General features: G+C 38.0%; 1 protein-coding gene across 1 annotated transcript; it reads left to right on the forward strand.

The window, feature by feature from the left end:
• The first annotated feature begins 708 nt into the window (after positions 1-708).
• On the forward strand, positions 709-15,506 carry spo11 (SPO11 initiator of meiotic double stranded breaks). The gene is made up of 13 exons (XM_072696642.1): positions 709-812; positions 930-1,043; positions 1,328-1,416; positions 3,745-3,811; positions 4,040-4,148; positions 5,648-5,734; positions 7,286-7,322; positions 7,830-7,939; positions 8,049-8,148; positions 13,470-13,507; positions 14,462-14,538; positions 14,999-15,110; positions 15,387-15,506. Exons 1-13 carry the CDS (start codon positions 709-711, stop codon positions 15,504-15,506), a joined length of 1,164 nt encoding a protein of 387 aa, XP_072552743.1.
• Positions 15,507-20,476: the final 4,970 nt, after the last annotated feature.

Genomic DNA, 20,476 nt, shown 5'->3' on the forward strand with positions numbered 1-20,476 from the left:
GATGGAATTTGTGGGGCTTGAAAAAGTTATTTATTCACCTGCAGGGGGTCTAGGAGACAGTTTGAAGCATTATATAGCTACAGTCCCCTCCAAGATTACTGACACCTTACCTTTTTTTTTTTTTTTACACAATATTACACTAAAAATACTATTTATACATTTTATTAATTTTAATACGTTTCCTCACTGAAAACAAAATCAGTGTAAACTGTTTGGGAATGTTCTTAAATGCGCAATTAGGAAAGGAAATGTCGACACTAAATCATTTCAAATCGTTAATATTTATGATAAACGCACCGTTCATTTAAAACGGATCGGACTAGCAAGATAACGTTTCACACCTCGATAAACAGTTGTACGTTGATAAACGTGTGTACATACAACCAAACAGCCATACATAGCTAGCTAGCTACCAAATTTAGGATAAAGACTGTCCGAGTTCATTTCACTCCATTTTTGTGAAACATAAAATGGCAATAAATCATAACGACCAAAGCTAGATCAGACCGCTGCAGTTGTAGGTTCTAGGAAGGGTCGCTTGTTAAAGAGACCCACGAGTTAGCTGGTTAGCTTGCTTGCTAACAGGTTCTCAACCTATGATGCCATTTCGCTAGAACCTGGAATCGTCATATTTGGACATAGCTACGGAGCTTGAAACGCTTGGTTCCTTTCCAATTGTATATAGTTTTAGCTAACTATCTAACGGACATGTCTGAACAGTTTTCTGAGTTAGACAAACTACAAACTGAGCTGTTGCAAAATCTCCGAGCCTTTAGGCAAACCACAACCAGCTCCTTTGAGAATCCCGTCAGGTAACGACCATAAAACCATTTGTAGCTCTAGCTAGTTAGCTATCTAGCTAAGTGGTATATCGGGTTTATTTGTTGGATGTACTCCTCATTTTATCCACCTTTATTCCCCGTGGCTAGACAAGACGTTTTAACGCGAATAGAGAAGGTAATCCAGGACATCGTTCATAGTTTATCCCAAGGAGAAGCTCCAGTATTGGACCTGAGTACTCGGTCCAGTTGGTCCAATGTGAGGTAGGGTTGTCGACAGAAGTTACAGCTAGATTGAAACGGTGCAGTAATTTAATTGTTGATCTATCAGTGGTATATTGTCGACAACATATAAACACACTGCCGCTTTCATTATTTTTCGGGTTATACTTTTGGGTAGTATGGACACCTGTAGCTAACATTGGCAAATATGAAGAGGATAAAGGACCCTTACACACACGCACGAACACGTTCTTTTCTTTTTGGTTAAGCATGTTGACACACACACACACACACACAGCTATTTTATGAAACCTTTTAATTTTCAGATTCGACAAGTCTGTTGGTCTGCTGATGAGTTCGGATGCCACAGTCACATCCCTACGAAGCGCCTTTCCTTCCGCAGTGACCAAATTTGGTGAGAGAGCTTTGTATGATCATGTTTAGTGACTTGTTGGATGTGTTTAATTCAAGTGACTATTACACAGTTTGTTTAATAATAGACATTGTCAAAATCCATAGATTCTCTGATTCATATCCCTATCCCTACGTCTGTGAAAGACCTTTGTTGCCAGATGGATGGCAAAACAATACATTATATACAGTTTAAACACACTTTTAGGAGAGAAGTCTTTCTCTTGCAATAGAAGAAATGATGTGAGATCACAGAGTAGCTACCCAGGCTAAGTTCTGGGCTATAATGTGTTGTTTATAATGCTGAACAATAGAATGTGTTAGAAATATGAGTACATGATGGGTTGGGATTAAGGTGATGGTAGGATCTTTGAGAAGAAAGTTGAACCACATGTTGAACCACAGCAAGGGAAGTAAAAGGAAAGCACACTCAAATCACTCTTCACATTTATCCCATCCGTGGCTTTAAACATACACAGACACTCATAACTGGAGGCAGTAAGAACACGCACCTGGAGGAGGCAGCTACCTCAGCAGTTGGAGTTGGGGCACCTCAGTTGTGTTAAGGGAGGAGAGAGTGTTGTTCCTTTTCACTCACTATGTGTGTTGTTCTCTTGTCAAGTTGCTTTGTGATGACATCACTTGTGAAAAGCGCTATATAAATTAATTTGATTTGACTTGAATTGATTCCCCTACCCCTACCTTCACTGTTTACTCAAAAAAAATACCCTTTGGTAGTTTGTATAGACTAGGATCCAAAAGATAGCTTTGCTTAGATACTACTAAATACAAAAGTGTGGAGACCATAATACTCGACACTACACTTTGCCCAAATACTACAAATACCAAGAGGAGGGTCTGCATTTGAGGACAACGAGAGACTTCAAACGACTGCCGTTCAGACACCCAGGGGAAGTTCGCTCCACCACTAGGACAGAAAAAAGCCTGGATGCTTGTCTGCCGTGGATCTTAAGGGATGGTGGGGCAAGGGCTCGAAGGGCTCTTGGCACTGATCTGCTGTTGGCCACAGCCATTAAGAAGGCTGGTCCATTCTTGGCTTTGTAGGCCAAGGTCAAGGTTTTTAATCTGATGCGGGCAACAGCTACAGGAGGCCAGTGGAGAGAACACAGCAGAGAAGATGAAAATGGCTGAACTTGAAAGCGTTGAAAACAACACCTGCCACTGCATTTTGGATTAGGTGCAGGGGCCTGTTGGTGCGCAAATGAAGACTTGCCAGAAGGCAGTTGAAGTTATCAAGTCTAGAAGTGACAAGAGACTGAGCGAGCACCTGGGTGGCCTCTCTAGAGAGAAAGGGTCGAATTCTCCGGATGTTGTACAGGAGAAATCTGCATAACCGAGTCAGATTTGCGACATGACTTGAGGACGATAACTGATCATCCATGACTATACCAAGGCTTTGTGCTTCTGTAGATGGAGTGACCAGTGAGTTCTCAAGACCAGTGAGTTCTCAGGAGTTTTAGTAAATCACTGGTGGCAAAGCTGAAGGGCCACTGGCAGGTGTCACAAGAGGTGCATTGGCTTTTTTTTCGTTTTCTGGCAGTTAAGGAAGCTTTTGTCTTAATACTAAAACCGACAAGTGAAATACTACAGGAAAAGCCTGCACCGGATACAAGAGGTTGCACCCTTATTCTGATCAACCACTACATTACAACATTTTTACCAGGGTAATCAGCTAGGCACTTGTCTCCATCAGTGCAAGACTGGGTTAAGCCCACCTTGTTTTAAACATTCTTTTCTGTGTGGTCCCAGCATTGAACCTTCACATATCTGTATATATTGTAGGTTTATTTTTATAATTCTTTTGAACTAAAAGGCTATGTGCATGGTGTGCCAACCATAAAGAGCCATTGAACAGGTATACGCTTGCAATCTGGGAACTGTAACTAAAAAGGTACAATCATATGGTACGCTTAAACTCTGGACTATAATAAATATTAAGTATTACAGTCATGAAGTTGTTTTTTTTGCAGTTTCAAATTGGTTTAATTTACAAATTGAAACTGAGAGTCTCAATTACCAGATCTTTGTCTGGTAAAATCTTTTTAATAATAGAAAAAAGGTTATTTTCTTAGAAGACAAAACATACATTTAAATACATAATAAATGCATATAAATATTATACTGCAGGTAAAATTTAGCTGATATTTTTAAAAAAATATTAAAAATCCTCAACACGAACAAGATATAATGGAGACAGTGAAGGTAAGAATACTGCCTTAGTAAAATGGTTGACCTAACTATCTACTGTTAATTTTAAGAACACACAAGAATGTTTTGCAGATGGTGTGTTTAACAATTTCTCTACTTGCAGCATTAGTTTTGAAGGTCCTGGCAATGATTTACAAACTGGTCCAAACTGACTCATATGCAACTAAGAGGTATGTATACATCATAATTCATTGCACAGCTTAACAGCAGTGTGTAGTTATGATTGTTGGTGATTCTTGTTTTATGTAGTTTGGCAGCCTTTAGCCATCAGCTGTTGTAATATGCCTTTATTAACTCTACAAACAGGCCCATATAGAACGGTTGTAAGCTTTCATTTTTATGGAATGATTTGTTAAAGGCACGTGTGCAATGAAGTGATATTGCCTTGTGTCCAACAGGGATATGTACTATAATGACCCTCAGCTGTTTGGGACACAGAGGAATCTGGATTTAATTGTGGATGATATTTCATGCATGCTCCAAGTTCCTCGGAGGAGCTTACATGTGGTACATCACCTAGTGTATTTACAGTGACATGCAAAAGTTTGGGCACCCTTGGTCAAATATTTTTTTTGGTCCGGTCAATATTTAAGTAAGTAGAAGATGAACTGATCTCCAAAAGGCAAGTTATATTTTAAACATAAAAAAGGAAAGCAAGCCAAAGGTTTGAGGATCCAAAGAGATTTAAGCTCTCAGATAACTTTTTTCATTGAATTCTCAGACCTTAATTAGCCTGTTAGAGCTAGGTTTGTTTAGGTTTGTTTACAGACCAAGACAACATGCAAAGACTGCTTGTAGAGTTGACCCATTTGAAAGATTTAGCAGACTCTTGACAGGCTAATTAAGGTCTGAGAATTCAATAAAAAAAGTTATCTGACATATAAATGTTAAAATTAACTTTGTGACTGTAATGAGCAAAGGTAAGAATTTCATGAAAAGAACGCCTTTCCCACTGAGCTAGCTTTAGGTTTGTGTTGCATCCATCGGCACAGGGAACATTTCTCTGGTATTTAAATAAATCCAGGGAAGACTAGATTTAATTAAATGCCAGCATATATTGGAAGCAAACATCCTATTGTCTGTAAAAGACTGAAGATGATCTACAGCAGGATTCATAATCTTAACTGCACCCAGAATCCACAATCTCTATCTCAAGAGGCACAAGATGAAGTCAGTATGTAAGCTCAAGAACCAAAGCATTTGCATGCCCTGTTACTAAGTACCGACCATTCAGGGTGCCCAAACGTTTTGGAAAGGCTAAATGTGAAACGTGTTTGAAATATTAAAACAATGTGTAACTTTATGACTTTTAGAAGTCAGGTCATTTAACTCGTTTACACCCTATTTGGACAGGATTAGTTATACATGGAGAGGTGCAGTAATGTAATTTTACTACAGGACGTCTGTAGTGACTGATTCGCGCGGGATAAGAAATCTTGGCATAAATTACTGAGAAGGGATTGGCTATTCAGCTTGCACTCTGCCATCACCTCCAAAAAAACTTTGTCACCTTAAATGATGCAGCAGTTACATCCACGTCTGTTAATGGTGCCTAGAGGATGCCAGAGGGTGCTCTGCCCTTGGAAGTGGAACAGGCTTTAAAAGGAGTTACCCAATCCATTAAATAATTAAATTTTAGTTTGAAAATTAGCAACCTACATGTTCATTATACATGTAGGCCATATGGCTACGCTACACAATGACTTGCTGCCAAAAGCATCATGCCTCTGAAAAGTCTTTTGGCTTGTCTTCTGGATTTGACTGAGGTTATAGCTTTACTGACACAGGAGCGAGCAGTCTGTAAAAATGACTGACATGGCACATACAGAAGGAACTAACACTGAGAAACTCTGGTAATAATTACATTATCTCGCATCCCCATGTAAAACAAATCCCATGCAAATAGGACTTTAGCTATTCACAAGAAACAGGGGTGCCCATAATATTGCATTTCTTTGCAGTTGAATGTGGAGAAGGTTGACTTTTGTGTATGTATACGCTTACAGCTTGCCACTTCTAAAGGATTTATATCTGGTGATCTATGTTACTTGGAGGCAGATGGCACTAGGGTGGAGTGTCATTCCAGTTCTATGGTAAATCAGATTGTTGTTAAACTGTATTTAAACATACGGTGCCCTCAATCATTGTTGGGACAAAGACACATTTCCCCTTTGATATGCACATCTGCTCCAGAATTTAATATTTCTAATATATAATTAAAGCACACACTTCACACTTTAATTTAATTTTGCATACATTTGGGTTTCACCATGTTGAATTAAAACACTTTTTAGTTTGTCATTTCAGGACACCATAATGTTTGGGACATATGGCTTAACAGGTGTTTATGATTACTTGAATGTGATCCACTGCTTTATTACTGCAGGCATATGATCCCTACACTTTCTTGTTAGCTTTCAAACACATTTGGAGTGTGAAGTTGCCATTGTTTAATTTAAGTACAAGGGCTGTGACAATGGAAATGAGTTGATAATTTGGGAAGAAAGAATGTACTTGTGTACTGGTAGTGGCCAGTCACACGATTTAAATTCAGGTGAGCATGTGTTCCAATTTGTGAAGAGAAAATTTAAGGGAACAAGGCCCCAAAGCAAGACATCACCGAAGATACTCAGCACCCGGTGATGTCTATGAACTGCAGACTTCAAGCAGTTAATGTACTTACTATTGCTATGTCCCAAACATTATGGTGTCCTGAAATGAGGGGTGTTTGGAGGGGAGGAGGTATGAAATACCCTAAAGTCTGGAATGTCTAATTTGTTTACTTTTAAATTTCACACTCAGTCTAATGCAAGTTTGGGTACTTTTGGGCAAAGGGCACCTTTTGTCTTTTTTTTTATTGACAAGTAAAGCACAGTCTTTATATTCTTTTGACATTAGGAACTGTCAGCTGAAACAAATTTACAACTTTTATTAATTCTCTGACTTAAAACCTGTATTAACAGTCATCAAACATGGGATCCTCTAAGCAACTATCTAAAGGTCTGAAAGCAAAGCTAATCACAAAGTAACCACAACCACAAGGCTGGGAAAGTCCATAAGAAGATTGCAGTTTTCTACAGTGTAATGTTATTTTAAAAAATAACAGTTCAGGATAACTGTGAAAGTCAAGATGAGCTCCGGAAGACAAAGATGTATGGAGAGAAAGACTCATGCTGGTAAAAGAAGGCAAATCAAAATCTTGATTTGACTCTAATCTTTATTGAAGTCTTAAAGAACTGTGACCTTGTCACAAAACCCAACATTTGAAGTATCCTGCAGAACATATACACAAGGCAGGGGAGTTTTGGAAACAAGTGATGTGAACTGATAAAGTTAGGTATAAAGGTACGTTTGTAGAGAAAAAGAACTGCATTTAATGAACGCATTATGATTTGAGGTTGTGTTGCCACCATTAGCATTGGCAGTGGAGTAGAAGGAAGAATGAATTTCTCAAAATAGCAGCCTGGAAGTCCTGGATACAATAGTCAGACCACCTGCTAAAAAGCTGAAGCTCAAACCAGTTTTGGACTAATATTATACATGCTATGTATAATGTAAGGACATTGGTGTGTTTTTGTTTTTTTGTGTTTGCCTGAGCCTAATCTGAATTCCTAATGATTAAAATAATGTTTTTGTTTTTTTAGGCTGTGCCTGTGTCTTCTAATGTCAGTGAGATTACGAGTATCCTTTTCATTCACTACAGTTAAAGTTTGTTTCTATTATAATACACTGGTGTTTGTGGTGCATTAGTGAATGTGTCAATTTCTTTCTTAATGCTGCAAAATATAATGACATTTCCACTGATAATGTCTGTTTAGTATTGCTTTATGGTAAGAGTCCTGGGCAATTACTTTTATTTACTATTGGTTCTGATGAGAGGTCTGCAAAATGGTGTACAATATTTACCTAAAATAGTCAATTTACAGTACTTTCCTTACAGTACTTTACAGTGTGAGAAAGTGCCATAAATAGGTTGTTTTTATCTTTAGAGTTAGCCTTTACACTTTTAGACTCCATGCACTATGTATATGGATTATGATGTAAATGTTTATCCATAACATGCTAAATGAATAAGTAAATAAACATTAGTTATTGGCTACAGCAAGATGTTCATCAGGTTTTATTAATGCAAATTCCATATTGGTGCATCAGTAACATTTTTGGCATTGTTTTCCTAATAGTATTAAGATATCGTGTCAACTGCAAAATTCATTCTAGTAATTGAAAAAGATGCAACTTTTCAGAGGCTCTTGGATGATGAGTTTTGCACCCGACTGCATTCATGCATCATCATAACTGTAAGTATGTGTGGTGTATTAGATGTACGATAAAGAGTGTATTTGTGCGCATGTGTAAGAGGAGAGATTGAAGGTTTTCAACAAATGTTTTCCTTATTGTTATTGTTAGGGTAAAGGTGTACCAGATGTCAACAGCAGACTAATGGTGAGGAAACTGTGGGATACACTGCATATCCCAGTCTTTGCCTTGGTAGACGCAGATCCGCATGGTATGCTTAAACATATATATGCATAGAACTACTGCTTAACACCTGGGTAAAACGGATTGAATTGTCACCTTGAAACTGTGGAAACATTTAAACCACACTTTCTCACACCACAGTGCACAGCTAGAGTTATTGCAGAATGTCCAAGCACTGCAAAATATTGCACTTTCTTGCAAGATGGACAAAAGAGCCAATGGTGGTGCCAATAGGTTTGTTTATCTGCTCCTATTCTAATGACAATACTTATCTACAGGGACTAGACATACTGTGTGTGCATTTGCACATCTGTGCCAGCAAGGGGTGCAACTTAAAGTAACTGAATGTATTTATTAGAAAGGCTTCACAAACATTTGGACATATAGTGCTAGTTGAGGGTAAAATAGGAATAATACCACAAATCCTGCTAAATTTGAGAGAAAGTATAAACTGTGATAAAATAGTGTTGACTAGTAAAATAAAGCAATAAACTACATCAGAATTCTCAGTCTACTACTCAGAATTGATGTTGCCTTAAAGTTCTTTATTTAAAGAGACAGGTTTCATGGAAAATATAACAATTGTTTTATTAATAGCAGTACCATTATTAACTTGAAATGTAGCATTATGCCGGTCCAAACCAAATCCTCTTCCATGTCACTACATGCTTAGAAACTATGTACAATCCAAAACATGAGATAATGGTTGTTGCTAGAACTGCAGAACCATTTGTACCATAAAAATGACATTTTTGTTAACTGATATAAACTAACGTAATTAAAATACTGAACTTGGCAGTGTCGTAACGTCAGAAGTGTAACAGCAGGAAAAAACTTTTATTAAAGCTTCTCTGTGTATCTAATAGAGCAGCATTGACCACACACCTGATACATACCTCTGACACTTGACAAGAGTAACCTGGACCACATAATGGTAAAAGGCTGAAGAACACATTTGGCTGTTTTGTTAAATATCACAGTATACACAGGAGCCAAATGCATGGTAATAAGATTAACATTTTTTACCACCTCTGGTTCCAAGTGTGGTAGACATGTATTGAGCAAAGAGCTAGAGTGAAGACAGTGTCAGAGGTAGGCCAGAACGGACCTGAAGATAGGTTGACAAAGAAGAGGAGAGGAAACAGAGAACGTTAGGCTCAAAGGTTGTGACTGTGTGAGTCCCGAACATTATCTGAAAGGTTATTCCTGAGTTGGGGGGCTTAAAAAAAAAAGGTTCTTCCCCCTGCTGAGGCTTTCTGAATTCTGAGAACTTGTAAGAAACCAGCACCCTGTGATCCAAGTAATCGTGATAGTTTGTAATAGGGAATATGCCCTTGCAGGAACTCTGGAGCGAGCCTATGTAGGGCTTTGTACATCAATAGAAAGAATTTTATTATATTATGGGGAAATGGAAGCCAGTACAGGGTTGATAGAACTGGTCTGACATGATACAATTTTCTGGCTTAACTTATTAATTCTTAACAATGTTCTGGAACTGTCCCTGTAACATTATCTATGTGGTGATCTAATGATAGATCTGTATCGTGTCAGGATTTTTAGCTGCCGTAGCAAGCATTACAGATACATCAGCAAGATTTAACATTTACTAAAGGAGAACCTCTGTTTTGTCACATCATCCAGCATTTTACATCTTTTAAAACAGCCCTCAATTTTATTTAATTTAAAATTGTCATCAGCTTTGGCAATAACATTCTTAAAATAGAACCTTAAGGGATTCCTTATCTCACTTTTGTATAATTGGAAGGCACATAATTTAACTTTGCAAACTGATAGCGGTTGGTTAGGTAGGATTTAAACTAGGGCTGCACAATATTAGAGATAACTGACATTGCAGAACATTTTTGTACTGCAAAATATAGTGCAATATTGGATTTTATTTTTTTTTTACCAGATTTCACAAAGACCAACATGATCCAACATGCCTTGATGGTAATAAAGCACTGTCTATCCAGGATTGGAGTAAAATAAATTATATTGAGCAGATAAAATCTGCCTCTCGTAGATCTATCATGTAAATGTAAACAGATTTTATCCTTTCTCTTTCTCATATGTCTTAAAATCTATGGCCTGCTTAATAATGTGGAATGTCCTTCTTAAGTAGCATTCCTTTAATTGTGCTCACCTGGAATATTAATTATCACAGGTGTCTAAGATTGCTTGCGATGATCCAAAGAGCCCTAAGACTCAATACCGTCCATAAGGTTAAATGAAGAACAAGAAATTATATCTTTATGGTTCTTAACTCTAATTTAACACAGTGTTGATTGAATGTCAGTTAATCTATCAAGCTCCATTGGGTCAGATGGAGAAAAGATTGAGGTTGATAGATCTGGGAGGTTTTTAATAAATTGTAGGGCTGTAGGTGGTGTTATTAAGCACTTCAAACAATAGTGAGGATGCAAATACATTGTGACTAATGTATATCTCATATTAAATTAGGGAATGGTTTGAGATTGCTGAGGTTTGAGGAAGGTTAATTTTAAGGAATATTATCTAGTTATCTATGCTAACAAAAATTACTAGATGATAAGATGTAAATGCTGGGATTGATGTAAATGCCTTTTTAGTGGATTGTCATCCTTCTTAAAATAAATATTGACATCCCCTTCAATTGTTACTTTACCACGACACAAAGCTACTAGATTATTTTAAAAATTCTGGTCCTGGTTTTCAATTAAAGAAAATGCTGTCTTATTTGCTCAATTTTAAAAGAAGTGACATTGTTTCTGATTCATTTCTAAGTATTTTAGAAGCACCTTTAAAGCACCTTTTCCTCTTTCTTAAAGGCTTATTATTATGAGTTCCATTGTTTAATGGGGTGTTTGTCACCAAATGTTATTAAACCCTTCCTTTAATTGGAAAAGGAAGTTATATGGTCAGTGTTAATCGCTCTGGGTAAATAACAGGATTTTGCTATTGAGGAAGTTTTGAAGAAGATTTGATACACGGAAAGCTTAACCGCCATATAGATTGTACATCTTGTAAATTTGTTTGCATATGTTCTGTTCTTAAACAATTGTTGATTTATAAATTGGTTACAATTTTACTGAGTGTACATAGCCTCAGTATATTATCATAAAATGTTAGAGGTGTGTACAAAGAATGAGGGTAGGTATTGCACTTTTTGTTGAATAGAATAAAAGCTACAAATCTGTAGTTGCTCTAGAAGATTTATTTTGGGTCTCAAACTAACAGGGTATTGATTGTAGGGGTATAACTGTTTGTGTATTCTTAAAATAGTACAGGGGTCACGGGGGCCACGCAGCTGCACATAGAATACACAGTACAAACTATTAGGGTGAATTTGGTCATTTCATAAACCTTTGTGCTACCTGAAAGCTGAAATTGTAAAACAATTATCAGTATACGTTTTTGCAACGCTATATGTTTCACGCCGTTCCTTGGATGAGTTTGTAGGTCCTCAGGAACGAGTGTCAAGAAATTCATAGCCATATAAGCGCTGTGTGATGATGCCGGTTTCTGTTATGAAAAACAATAAATAAAACTCAACAATGTATGCTATTTATTGTTTATGCTCTAGGCATCCTGCAATTGATTGGTTGGAATGGCAAAATCTTTAGTGCTTTTAGAATTTAGGTTTAGTCCAAAATAATTTAGATATCATATCTAAATTCCTTTTCTAGTGTTTGTTGAATTAGAATCACATTTGAGTTTTATTTATTTATTTATTTATTTATTTATTTGTTGTGGCTCAAGCTTTTACCTCTTTTTTTTTTTTTAACCCTTGCCACCTGGAACCACTTGCCTAGTAAAAATAATGCATCATCCTCAACAACAAGAGAATCTTCAAAGCACACTACCATAGATAATTCACATTCTGAAGATCTTTAGGGAGCTGTTCTTAATTTTGGTGTTTGAAATAAGTAGATTTGTGTTAGTCATATGTTTTAATTTCAGTAACATACAGTAGCAGCGGTTTGCTGTAAACCAATCAAACAAGAACAATTTAAATGGCTCAACACAATTAATATAAAAAGTGGTTTCTCCAACTTCACCAAAAAAATGCCACGACTGCAGCTTCAGAATTATTCAACCTCCTAAATAGAATCCCTCATAAGAGCACACATCTGCAAATCAGGTGGCAAATCACTACTGTTTTCTTATATGGGATTTGCTCAATTTAGGAGGATAATAGGCTCCATTATGATAATAGCATAACTGCAAACAATTCTGAGGTTTAAAAATGCATCACAAATCTGATGTAGACCTTTTGTTAGGACTTTTCTCAAAAACAAATGTAAGACCATTCTTAGAAATATACTGGTAAATGAATTAAGTTCATTGGTGCTCATTAATTATCACTATCCATATATAATAATAATAATAATAATAATAATAATCAGTGTTACCCAGGTTGAATTTTAAAGAAGCTGTGGTATTAACATGAAGTGGTCAAGAAAGTGGTCACTTGCAGCTGGTTCCCTTTCATGTTCACTTTAACAGAGTTCAGTTGATTTAAAATGAACTATATAGGAAAACACCCTTAGAGACTATATGTTTTCTGGTATACAAATGTCATGGCACCGTTATTTCATACCCCACACTGTACACCATAAGCTTATAATGAATGCATTCAGCTTCATGCATTGCTGACGTAGATGTGCGCATGCACACACAGTTTGGCACTGTTGGCACCATGCCTATGCCAGGCATGGTCTAAAAGGTTATAATGCCCCCCAGCACAGAGCTGCGCAGCAGTAAAATGATGGTGTTCTGGAATGATGGCTATTTCAAGCCCTTTTGGGATAAGTTGAGGCAAGGTGGACCTCACTAATGCTCTTGTCACTGAATGCAATCAAATCCTCACAGCAATGCCCCAAAATTTAGTGTTCTCTGGACAGTTGAGACAGTAATTTCAAGAAAAGCAGGATAAACACTTTTGTGTTTTATGAACTATTTATGCAAGAATTGTGGGATCAAATTTACTTTTAACACAAGGTTTTAGTATTTATTTATTTTATTTATTTTTAGGAAGCTGTGCAATATGTTGTGGTGGAATAAAGGTTTAAACTGAATATAAAATAAATATAACATTAAAAAAAAGAAATTATGTATATTATTGTCCAGCTTATATGATTGGCATTTAGTTTTATTTTCTCAGTTTTAAAAATTGCTTATTGCTTTTTCAAATTTGTTTTTGTGATTTGTGATCTAGCATACCAACTAATCTATTTTTTAACTGAGGAGTTAAATCTGATGTGTTTGAGGACCGAAACTAGTAAACTGTGCTAGCCCTCCAGAACGGGCTTGATGACCGAATGCTCAATCAGTCAGTGAGTCTCTCTTTCTCACTCTCTCATTTCTCAGGCATTGAAATCATGTGCATCTATAAATATGGATCAGTGGTAAGTTCTGTAGTCAACTATGTAAGAATTTCACAATGTAACACATAGTAAGGCCTGTCTACTGTTTTGCAGTGTGCAGTCATGTGCACTGACCTATTTATTCTGTTACCTGTGGATAAAAAAAAAAAAGCATGTTTGATTTTTACACTTGATGTAGACTTAGTTTGTCTCTAACACATTTGGAAATTGAGGTCTATTTAAACTATTAGTCATCTGTAACAAGTGAACAAATTATGGCGAGAGTAGATAGTCCGAGTCAAATCTAGAAAAGAATGGTCTTAATTTTCTAGAAAGGTACACTGCAGCATGAGCAACTTCAGACAAGATTGTTCAGACAATTGATCCACTATTCCACAGTTGAGCCAGTTGTGTTTTAAATGGGCAAACATTAAAATCTTGTTTTTTTTGTTAAATTTTAATTAGCAACTCCTGGCAGAATTCTGATTGGATATTTTACCACACATTTTAGCGGAATTGGTGGAGTTCAATTACATTTGACATGGACTTTTAAGCCCACATATTTTCAATAGGGTTGGGATGGTCATTCAAAAAGCTTAAATTAGCCTGCTTTATTTATTTCACAACCACCTTTGATGTTTGTTTGGGGTCATAATGCTGTTGTGTAGCTGAAGGTTTGAGATAACTCTAAAGAATTCTGAGGTGGTCCTCTTCTGCATTATTCCATCTACCTTGTGCAGTGTCGATGTTAAAGTAATTGAAAATCTTTTGATAGACCTTAAAAGAGCAGTGCAGTAAGGAGGTCCAAGAATCTTACAGAATTTCTTATGTAATGAACAATAGGGTGAAATTCCCCAAACAAGAACTGAAAGACAAAAAGCATTTACAAGATTTATACATACCAAGTATTTCCTTTTTGTTATTTGTTTGTTACCTGTAAAACATGGAACCATGGCAGTATGCAGGTAGATACTGTAAGGTATTTATCTTTTCCAGTCGATGGCGTTTGAGGCCCGTAGTCTGACCATCCCCACCATCCTGTGGATCGGCCTGTTACCTTCAGACATCGAAAAGTATGAAAAGTTTACTTCATTCCTACAGCCTGGTTTCTACTGCTATTTTTTTCTTTCTGTAACAGCTGTTTGTATAAAGTTAACCAGTGTGGTGAAAATGCAACCATGACCTGTTTAAAGTAATGTGTTATATAGGACAAATAGCAATGATTCTAATCTAAACACATAAAATAAAATGTCTGTCTGAAGACCTTTTTCAAACAACAATCATTTTGTTCTTGAGAGCCATTATTTATAGAATTCTAGGTATGTTTATAATTAAATGCGATTTTTAATTACTCTCAAATCCATCTATTTATGTTCTCTGATTGTGTGGATTTTCTGTATCACTGATACGGATATCCCTTTCCTGCTTGGTATACAAGGTTAAGTAACATCTAGTGCATGGTTGAAATAATTTTGCCATTCATTGTTGTGCAGATTGTTGTGCGAAAATGTAATGTGCGTGTGTGTGTGTTAGGCTTGGGGTGTTGCAGGATGCTCTGATTCCATTCACAAAAAGAGATGAGAGCAAGCTGATGAGTCTGAAAAAAAGACCTTACATCTCTAGCCAGCCTGCATGGGAGAGAGAGGTAAATGCATGGATGAAATGGGGCATTGTCAAATAAACCAAATTACCTGGTAGTCATTTTTAACCTTTTTCCTGCTAATGGACTTTTTTATAATGGAGGGCAACATCGAGTTTCCACATATTGTTAAATGCATGACAGAGCTTAGTAAAGCTTAGTAAAGCTTAGCTTTCTGCTATCTCAGAAAAAACACAGACACAAAAAAAACACAAAGTTTCTTTGTAAAACTTTAAGTATTTGTCAGGGAGGTATTATGTCTGTGTAATGTCTGTCTCCAAGATTGACATCATGCTGAAATGGAAGCAGAAAGCGGAGATTCAGTCCCTTGCATCTATAGCTCCTCATTTTCTTACCCGTGTCTACCTACCCAATAAGCTGCGCTATGGGGGCTGGATATGAAGTCACATTGCTCTCTGCTGGTCACTCTGGTATTACATCAGAACATATAATAATTGCAACAATACACAAGTTTATTAATTGTTTGGTAGCATTGTTTAGCATGTTTATATAGTAATGAATAGTTTTACTATGTATTAGAATTACTTATCTGGTGGTAAATGTAATGTAATTTCATTCTGAGTGTTCATTTGATGTTACTCAATTAGTATTGCTGTGGTCAACACAACACACACTTCCTGTTGCATTCATGTGTAATTTATACATCTATGACCTTCACTGATGCCACTAATGAGGAGTACAAAACAGTTCTGAATCTCCATCAGCAATGTGAGAATTTTGGTTTAGTTCTAAATCTGTTTATCCATCAAACTTGTTTATTAAAAGAGGCGTCTTAAACCAAATCACATCTGATCTTTGGAGTTTTTTTTTTGTTTGTTTTTGTTTTTCCTAGTTGCACCACAGTTGTCAATAACCTCAGTTTAAAATTAACTTAAAAATAAATAAGTTTTTAATTGGTCAACATCAGTAAAATATATATATATATATATATATATATATATATATATATATATATATATATATATATATATATATATAAAAAAAAACATAGACTTTTCTTTGCACAGGTCTGTGTTTCTATCATTTTGGGTTGATCTTCTTTGTCGTTTGTAGTTTTGTAGGACTGTGGGTGGGACGAACCACTCCAATTCTTGGTTGGCTTAAAGAAAAGAATATGCAAATGGCCGGTTTTGTGGTACAGTAGTTGTTAGTCGCTGGTTAGCAACAATAGGTGCACTGTTATGGGCTGTGTAATATAGAAGTAGTCCTAATAAAACATAATCATACATTTGAATTTAAATGCTCCACTCCTACATACAAGATTGAGCTCAGAAATCAGATTCAAGTCAAGTCAAGTCAAGTCAAGTGGGTTTATTGTCATTTCAACTACATACAGAGTACACAGTGAAACGAAACAACGTTCCTCCAGGACCATGGTGCAACATAGACAGTGCATACAAGACACAAGTGCAACACAAACAAACCAGTGCGGACAGACAACACAACACAGTACAGACAGAGGATAATAAATAATGACGGTAGTGTGCAAGTTGTGCAATGTGCAATAAATAGAGTCCAGTGAGGTAGTAACGTTATTAGTGCAAATGCTTGTGCAAAAAAATGCTTCCCATGTTATCTGGGGTAAATGGTTGGAAAGAGAGAGAGAGGGAGAGTGTACATGTACCAGAAAGATATCAGTTCAGAAGTTGAGTTGTGTTGAGGAGTCTGATGGCTTGGGGGAAGAAGCTGTTGCAGAGTCTGGTCGTGTTGGACCGGATGCTGCGGTACCTTCTTCCTGATGGCAGGAGGGAGAACAGTCTGTGTGAAGGGTGGGTGGAGTCATCCACAATGCTGGTTGCTTTGCGGATGCAGCGGGTGGTGTAAATGTCCATGACGGAGGGGAGAGAGACTCTGATGATCTTCTCAGCTGTCCTCACAATGCGTTGGAGGGACTTGCGGTCAGAGGCTGTGCAGGTCCCAAACCAGGCAGTGATGCAGCTGCTTAGGATGCTCTCTATGGTTCCCCTATAGAAGAGGGTGAGGATGGGTGGAGGGAGACGGGCCTTTCTCAGCTTCCGGAGGAAGTAGAGACGCTGTTGGGCTTTCTTGGCTATAGAGCTGGTGTTCAGGGACCAGGTGAGGTTCTCCGCTAGGTGGACACCAAGGAACTTAGTGCTCTTAACGATCTCCACAGAGGAGCCGTTGATGTTAAGCGGAGAGTGGTCCGGTCTTGATTTCCTGAAGTCAACAACCATTTCCTTGGTCTTCTCTACATTCCAGTGAAGGTTGTTGACTGTACACCAGTTTGTTAGCTGCTGCACCTCCTCTCTGTATGCTGACTCGTCGCCTTTGCTGATGAGACCCAGCACAGTTGTATCATCGGCGAACTTTATGATGCTGTTAGAACTGCGTTTCGCAACACAGTCATGAGTCAGCAGGGTGAACAGCAGAGGACTCAGTACACTGCCCTGAGGTGCTCCAGTGTTCATGGTGATGGTGCTGGAGCTGCTGTCCCCGAACCGGACTAACTGGGGCCTTCCTGTCAGGAAGTCCAGGATCCAGTTGCAGAGGGGGGTGTTGAGGCCCAGCAGGCTTAACTTCCTGGTGAGGTTCTGTGGGATGATGGTGTTGAATGCTGAACTGAAGTCTATGAACAGCATTCTGACGTAGGTGTCCTTCTTCTCCAGGTGGGTAAGGGAGAGATGAAGGGTGGTGGTGATGGCATCGTCCGTGGAGCGGTTGGGACGATATGCAAATTGCAGGGGGTCCAATGAAGAGGGCAGTTGGTTCTTGATGTTCCTCATGACTAACCTCTCGAAGCACTTCATGATGATGGGCGTGAGAGCTACGGGACGGTAGTCATTGAGGCAGGACACCGTGGACTTCTTCGGCATGGGGACGATGGTGGTGGTCTTGAGGCACGTTGGGACAGTGGAGCTGCGCAGGGGGACGTTGAAGATGTCCGTGAGAACATCTTTCAGTGATTCAATTTGCAATTTGGTACATTTCTGTACCAAATGCTACATGCTGTATGAATAGCTTTATTTAAATGAAAAGGCATTTCCCAGTTTGAATGAACATTTCATGTGATCATGCAACAACTGTGTCAAAATGATAATGAAAAGTGTGCATTTGCCCTCAGTGACGGCATAGTGGGTCCTCAATGTAATTTTTTTAAGCTCACCATCATGCTAGAAAGATGCCAAAATTCAAATATTACAGGGAAACGACCCTCTCAAACACTTGCAATATCATTTTCATTTCCAAGGTCCTCCACCTCAGCCAGCCAATCAGGTTCCACAGCGCTAAATACAGAACAGGTGCCTTTTTCAAACATGACGGCTGAAGAGGGTGCAAGAGTTGCTGAGTGGATGAGAGTATGAAACTTTTTTGAGCATGTTGTAGAATTCTCTGCTTTATCAGGTGCTGACACAAGTGTTCTTCTCACCAACGCCGTGGCAGCACAACTCTGTGTGTGTAATGTCTCCCTCTGCTGGCCTCAGTCACCTGAGGATCAGCTCTAAGCACACAGAGGAAATTGATTACTGGACTAATTAGGACTGCTCTTAAGCTCCTCTGTTTGGAGTGCTTGGTGTGGAGTCTTACCCCTGACACTACGGTATCCTGTTGCACTTGTGATGCTTTTTGGTTTACTTGGTTTATTGACACACTGCTTGTTTTTGATACTAGAGTATGGATTTGCCTTTGATATACCTGCCTGCCCATGATTTGACCCCTGCCTGTCCTGATATTGAGTTTTGCCTAAGCCCTAATAAAGTCCTTATCAACCCCACCAGGGGCCCCCCCCAAGAGCCAATATCATTAAAAAAATCTATATTTTAAACATAACATAAAATAATCAGATGCAATGATATTACACAGATTAATCAATTCCTGCTGTTGGGCAAATGCAGATATGCACTGATTGGGTGGTTGATAAAGAACTAGGCGCTTGAGCATATTGGAATGGATCAAGCATCTGGTGCTGAACTATGTTTTAAGGGGGGGGTTACATTTCCAATTCTGATCTGCTTTAAAATTGTCTTTAATATTAGTATGTGGGGGCAGTGGTGGCTCAGCGGTTGAGCTCCGGGCTATTGATGTTGTGCCCCTAGTTTACTAGTGTGTGTAGTACAGTGACAAATATGTGTTCATTTACCTTTAATGTCGTAGTATTGAATCAAGCTGGAATGCGGGGTATATTATGAGCTTTACCAGTTTAGAGAGTTCATGTGTTAATATTTGGAATATATGTTATGACTGTTACTTTTCCTAAAAGGTTTCTTTCTTTCTTCAAAGGTATGAACCTGCCTTCGGCCTGCCGATCGGACTTCTGAGCCTCCTGTTTCACCATAGGTACTTTAGCTGCTGTATTCTGGACTAACTGAAGCCTGTTTAGGCGGAGCAACCTTACAGCAAAGCATTACAGTAATGTGAATCGTACAGCATGTTATGGGAGCTAAAAAAAAATCAAGTAATACCATTGAGGGCATATTTACAGTTTTGAGTAGCAGCATAGCATGTTCTCTTTCAAACAGCTGTCAGTGTAGAACAGATAGTCGCCAACAAACCAGGGCCATGCAGCAGACGTACCTGCTGTAGGACTGCTTCATGCTTTTGCCCTCAGTGATGGCGTAATGTGTGCTCAATATAATTCAAGCTCACCACCATGCTAGAAAGGTGCCAAAATTAAAATATTAAAGGGGAAACAGCACCTCCCTGCTTTGCAATATGTAGGAAACAATGAATGAGCAGGTGTCCCAGTACTTTTGTCCATGTAGTGTACATCAGTAGTGTAGTAAAGTTGGGTTTTAATGTTTGGAGGGTTTTCTGAAATTAATAATATTGTATACATAGGATAAAAATATACATACAGCACACCTAACATTTGGTTAAATGTCTCTTTAGTAAGTTAGTAAGTTGCACACTGACCATCCACTTACACAATAGCAATCAATAAGCTTCTGTCTGAATTGTCAGACATTTGTTGGACATTTAATCACTCTTTGCATAATTAGAAGAGCTTAATTCAATTTATTGGCTTATCTAGCAAAGACATAGCTTTTAGGCACAGTCCACATATTTGAGGACGACCATTCAGGGGACGACCATTCAGAGGTAGTCCTCCTTCCTTATTATTCCATCCATCGCCAGAGCATGATGCTGCCGCCTTCATTTCTAATAGTTGGTACAGTGTTCTTGGAGTGGAATGTCTCAAATTATACCTCATTGTGATCATTGTGGCCAAACAACTTAATGTTTGTGTCATCTGATCATAAAACATTCCCCTAAAAGGTTTATTCTTTAATAATGTGGTTCAGCTACAAACTTTAGTCAAGATGCTTAGCTTGAAGATGACAAAAGATTTCGACCATCTGACCTCATTTCCCCTAAATGGGACAGTTTGGGAC

This window comes from Salminus brasiliensis, chromosome 14 (assembly GCF_030463535.1).
Source record: "Salminus brasiliensis chromosome 14, fSalBra1.hap2, whole genome shotgun sequence".
Lineage (NCBI taxonomy): Eukaryota > Metazoa > Chordata > Actinopteri > Characiformes > Bryconidae > Salminus > Salminus brasiliensis.

Bases quoted from the DNA above. Each gene is read 5' to 3' on its own strand.
- spo11 (XM_072696642.1), top strand. From the start codon at position 709: ATGTCTGAACAGTTTTCTGAGTTAGACAAACTACAAACTGAGCTGTTG. The intron at 3,812-4,039 runs GTATGTATACAT...TGTGTCCAACAG, and splicing joins GACTCATATGCAACTAAGAG to GGATATGTACTATAATGACC. The intron at 14,539-14,998 runs GTATGAAAAGTT...TGTGTGTGTTAG, and splicing joins TTACCTTCAGACATCGAAAA to GCTTGGGGTGTTGCAGGATG.